This window comes from Eublepharis macularius, chromosome 16, assembly GCF_028583425.1.
Source record: "Eublepharis macularius isolate TG4126 chromosome 16, MPM_Emac_v1.0, whole genome shotgun sequence".
NCBI lineage: Eukaryota > Metazoa > Chordata > Lepidosauria > Squamata > Eublepharidae > Eublepharis > Eublepharis macularius.
Window position 1 is genome coordinate 11582270 of NC_072805.1, and position 5255 is coordinate 11587524.

General features: G+C 52.7%; 1 protein-coding gene across 1 annotated transcript; it reads right to left on the reverse strand.

The window, feature by feature from the left end:
• Positions 1 to 1539: 1539 nt before the first annotated feature.
• On the reverse strand, positions 1540 to 4799 carry LOC129344206 (cell cycle control protein 50B-like). Its single transcript, XM_055000749.1, has one exon. The coding sequence runs from the start codon at positions 3887 to 3889 to the stop codon at positions 2825 to 2827; it is 1065 nt and encodes a 354-aa protein (XP_054856724.1). The 5' UTR covers positions 3890 to 4799; the 3' UTR covers positions 1540 to 2824.
• Positions 4800 to 5255: the final 456 nt, after the last annotated feature.

Genomic DNA, 5255 nt, shown 5'->3' on the forward strand with positions numbered 1-5255 from the left:
TTGTAACACTTTATTCATTACTATTTAATTAAATTTTGTTACTATTTGTGTTTAGTTAATCAAGGGGGGTGATTTCCTGATTATACAGCCCCCAGGAGGGGCCTGGAGGTCCCCTGCAATTACAGTTCAGGGAGTTAATGGATGAGGAGGGAGGTAGAGTAGCGGTTAGAGGGCGGGGAGACCCGGGCTCAAAGTGCTGCTCTGGAATGGAGAGAAGTTGCCCCGGTCCGATTCCCCCGGAGAGAATGGCAGGGCAGGCTCTGCGGAATCCCTACCCACTCGACTCCCTCCGCTCCCCAAACTCTGCCCTCCCCAGCTGCCTCCCCAGATCTCCAGGAATTTCCCAGCTCCAAGTCAGGAACCCTAACAAAAGCATCAGCGTCCAAATCCTTTTTATCCCTCTCTGCCCCAATAGGGTAAGCTTCTGGGTCCAACAGAACTCTTTAGGCATGCTGGTGTCCAATATGACTTTTTCTTCCCTTGTGGACCAGGGAGCCTCTCCTGCCAGCTCACAGACTGCTGCTGAAAGAGGGTTCCCGGTGTGTTTTACTCTATGGCACAGGAGGCTTGCTCTTTGAGAAATGCCAGCTGGAAGGCCCCTTGGGTTCTTTCTAGAGACATGAGGGCATGGGGGAAGAAACTGGAAAGATTCAGAGTGTGGGAAACGTTTCGGAGGCGTTTTTACCAGTTCTTCTCACAGGAAGGTTTGGAGTGGGGGGGGAGTACTGAAATGAAGCACCTAGCAAAGAGTTTCTTCTTAAGGCCAAAGGGTTTCCACTTTAGCATGAAATCGCTTGAGGACTTCTTCAGTTTCTCCAGCGGGAAAATTGGGTGAAGTTGGAGAGCACTGAAAAGACTCTTAGCCTGTACTCTTACATACTATTTTCAAAATTATTTTGCTTAAATGTTAATCATTTGGCACCAATTCATATCCTATAATGTGTTTAATGATGTAGTAAAGGGTTCAGCGTTTAAGTTAGAAAATTAAGCTTATTCAAATGTTGGCAGTCCTACTTGTGACTATGAGAGTATATGTAGAAATAATATACTTCTTTTGGTTTTGGCCTTATGGTTTGCTCATCTGAGTTAATAGATTGTGTTGACCTAGAGGTCTAAAAAATAGTCCTTGATTTTTAAATGATTCGCTCTTAATGTGAATTTTCTGCACTTCTGCCACTAGATGGCAGCATGCAGCAGCAGTATTGAGCTGAAGGGCAAAACACCACAACTTCTGTTGGTACCTTTAGAGAAACAGATTAATTGGTGCATGTATTTTTCACAAACAGAAGCCCACTTCTTCCAACGGCCAAACTGTTGTCTTAGATTGGCTCTTAAATTTTATTATAGAGTTCATTTCTTGCACGTCGTTTGGTTAAACAGCAATTTAGGATTTACATATATATTTGTGTCTATTTTTGTTGTCTATATATTCAAATGCAAAGAAATTGCTTTTTTAACATAAATGCTTCCAAGTGAAAGAAAATGCATCTTACCCTCTTTCCCCAGATTTAGCTACACAACTGTTCACTACTACAAAAATAGAATAAAAATATTTATTGTAAGATCATTTGTCAGAAAAATCTGAAGGCATTACAAACTATTTTTTGAAAGGCAGAGAAAATGACACACATAATTTTATATCATGTAGAAGAGACTTTGTTTCTGACACAAGCACACACACATACAGTTTCATTTTTTGCATTATTAAAACATAGAAGAGGAAATGTACTGAACTGAGACTCAACCATACAGGAGCATCAACATCTCATTTGCAAGGCTCCCGTGGTGTGAGAGAGAGCAAGAGAGAGCTTTTCCCAGGCACAATCCTGAAACTGCTTGCAAAGGGATACGCTCAAGTTGCCTTTGGGGTTTGCAGACAATTTGAGGACTGCAGCTTCACCCCAGGTGGCAAAAGACTCTGCGATCCAACAGTAACAAGAGAATGAAATATCAAACAAATGAGTGTGTCAGGCTTTTGACACAGTCAACTCTGAGATCTGCTGACATCTTAACTAGTATGCATGCATCACACCACCTCATGTGAGGAACTGTTCATCAGCATCAATGAATGCTTTTAAAGGAATTACTTTTTGTAGTAAACAGAATGTTGCTTTAAAAAATCAAGATAGTAGTTCTGGACTGACATTTAAAAAAAGATTCCTTAAAACTTTATATAGTCTGTTCACAACAATTTTCATCCTGGAAGCAATGCTTAGGAATGTAAGCCTAAGTACCAAACAGTGCAATCCTAAGAACACTTTCCTGGGAGTAAGCGCCATTGAATAAACCTGAGTAGAATGCTGAGTAGACCTGTTTAAGATTGCTCTTGAAGCCTATTAAGAACTTTGTCAGTTGATTTTTCCTAAGAGGATCTGTTGTTTGCCCAGCATTGGGGAGAACATTTGTCTTTAAGGACTCAACCGGATGGGAGATTCCACGTTCTTAATTAAAGCACTAATTCACTTGCAAAATCCCTATGAGAAACACAAGTGTCCAATATGGTTCACATCAATCACTTGGAACACCCTTGGACGAAGCACTGCGTCTGCTGAATAGTCTATGCCCATTTCCTCAGAATGAATCTTAAAAGTAAATCCCAAAACATCTGCATAAGCCTCAAAGCCCATAGAAGTGATTAACACACAAAACTCCAATCCTGCCTGTGTTGATTCATAAGTAAGGCCCACAGATTCTAGACCTGTGCATGTAGGATTCCTGCCCTAGCTACAAACTAGGCTTAATTCTGAGAACGTGATAGGAAGACTCTGGCTTGGACATTTCCTGAGACGTTTTCCCTGAACCTTGGGGGTTTTCACTGCTCTGTTTACTCATCTGCCTCACTGAGGTGTTGGTATTTTATATGCACCACCAACATGACAAAGCCACTGAGGATGCAGGCAGAGCCAAAAACCAGGAAAGTGATGCCCAAGAATGGATTTTTGCCCCCCATCCAGGAAAGTGTGCTAAAGATGACCTTCTTGCTGCCGTGGAAAGAAAGGACGGGGTAATTGTAGGTGATATTGAGGGAGTAGTTGCCCTGGGGCAGTTCTGTGGAGAAATTGCCCAGGCGGACACGGGAGTAGAGTTTGCGGAAGGTGGGCAAAGCAGCGATCCTCATCCAGACAATGAAGTCCTCGTTGACAAAGCCCGTGTTGTTGGGGTTGCCTTTGCCCAGGTCATAGGCTGGGTAAGGCCAATTAGGGGGCTTTACGGTGCCCTTGAAGGCCAGTGCCAAGCTGCCATTGACGGGCTCAGGGTTGCGAAATTTGATGTTGCTATCGGTCCACCAAGAGATGCCCCGCTTGTCAAGGGGCACTTGGACTTTGGTGCCATTGTTGAGAACATAGAAGAGGTCAAAGGTGTCATTGAAGAGGCTGTTGGCCACAGAACCACAGGGAGCAATCGGTGTGCCCTTGGCGTCCTTCTGGTAGGGCTGGCACTCCTCCACGGGGTTGCGAAGGGCCCAGGCATCCCCACTGAGCTGCTGGTCGTCACGGGAGACACTGTAACGCCGGTTGTTCTGGTAGTAGTTGGAGAGTTGGTAGTAAAGGCAGACTGGGGCGGGAAAGGCTTGAGACAGGGTGAAGCGCAGTTCACAGGTGCAGGACGGGCGGTCTCCGATGGGCCTCTGGCTCAGGTTGGCGCAGCGGGCGCAGCTGGAGTTGCCCAAACCCGTGTAGTCCAGCTCCAGTTCCTGGATGGTGGCTGAGGAGAAGTGGAGGCCCAAGCCCAGTGCCACGAAAGCCACGCCCAGGCAGAAGAATAGGGGCAGCACTGTACCCGCTGACAGCAGTGGCTGCCAGGCTGGCAGGCGCTGCTGCGTGAAGGCCGTGTTGTCTGGCTGGTGGTGTGCCAGCGGAGGAGAGGAGGAGGAAGCAGTAGCAGCCATGCTGGTGGCAGCCAGGCAAGGAGGCTTACCTGCAGCGAGGGAGGGAGGCGCCAAAGCACTGCAACACCTGGCCAGGTAGGTAGGTGGGTGGATTGGATGGCCAGAGAGAGGCACAGAAGGGCAACTGGGCTGTTTGGCGCGCCCTGGCTCTGTCTCTGAGGGCCCAGGTGCCGGAAGTAGCAACCCAATCGCTCTGCCTGGGCTCTGGGGCGGCTTCGCTTAACCCTGCCCGGCTGTGCTCCCCTTTTGCTCCAGTGGGAAGGCGCCGCGTCTCACTTCGGTTGTGGCGCCCACACCGTCTCCTGCGTCCCTCCCGGGGAGCTGGCAGTGGCCCTTCCTTCCCTTTGGGCTCGGGTCCTGCCCCGCAGCAGCGCCCTGGGCTGGGCGGACCTGAGGGAGCCTCTGCCCTCCCCTCGTGGCAGCTCCAGAGGCAGAGCCGGGAGAGGCGCCACAGACGCGTGTCCAGGCAGGGGCGCATTCAGACGTGATCCAGAGGCCGCCGCCGCCGCCGTGCCCCGGAGCCGCTTCTTCACCTGCGCCTGAAGCGGGGCGCCTTTCGCGGCCCAGGGACGCTGGGCTGCGGCCCCGTCAGGCTCGGGGGGCTCCGGGCCTCCGCCTGCGGGCCCGCGCTCCCCCGGGAGGCTGCCTGGCCCTTCTGGGCCGCTGAGGCCCCGGCGCCGAGGAGAGGCCCCGAGGCAGAAGGCGCCTCACGGCTTCCGGGACGAGGCCTCCGCTGGCGCCGCTGCTGGCGGGAACCGGTCCGCGATCCCTGGACGGGAGACGAGCCTCGCTGCGGACTGAGGGTCGAGCCGAGCCTCGCGGGAAGCGGCGCTTCGGACCCGGGTTGGCCTCCCACCGCCCCGCCCCGCCCCTCGCCGCTCCCGCAGCCCCCCACACCTGCGCAGGTGAGGCGGGGCGGGGCGGCCTCCCATGGTGCTCCTCGCCTCGCGCGCGCCGCCCCCGCCCCCCGGCCGCCCGCGCTTTTCTCTAGGCCCCAACCGTCGCGGCCTTCGCGGGCAACAGGGGGCGCCCGCCTGGCCTGGCCTCTCGCGCGGGGCGGATTTCTCCTCAGCGCCTTCCTCGCCGCCTCGGGGCTGCTGCTGGATGGCGCCTTTTCTGGCAAGGGCGCGTGGCGGGCGAGGCTTTGGCGGGCAGGAGGAAGCGCCGCCGTCGCTGGTAGCCCCCCCCTCCGCCCCCTCATATCGCAGTCTTCATCCCCCCCCCCCCCCGGTGAACATCCATTTTATAGCCTGCCCTCAGGACAACGTAACGGGCGCTCAGAGCCGCGCGCGCTCTTCTCGGGCTTTCGCAACAGCCCTCATAAAGAGCTCCCGGTCCCTGCTGGCTCTCTAACGGGGCTTTGGTT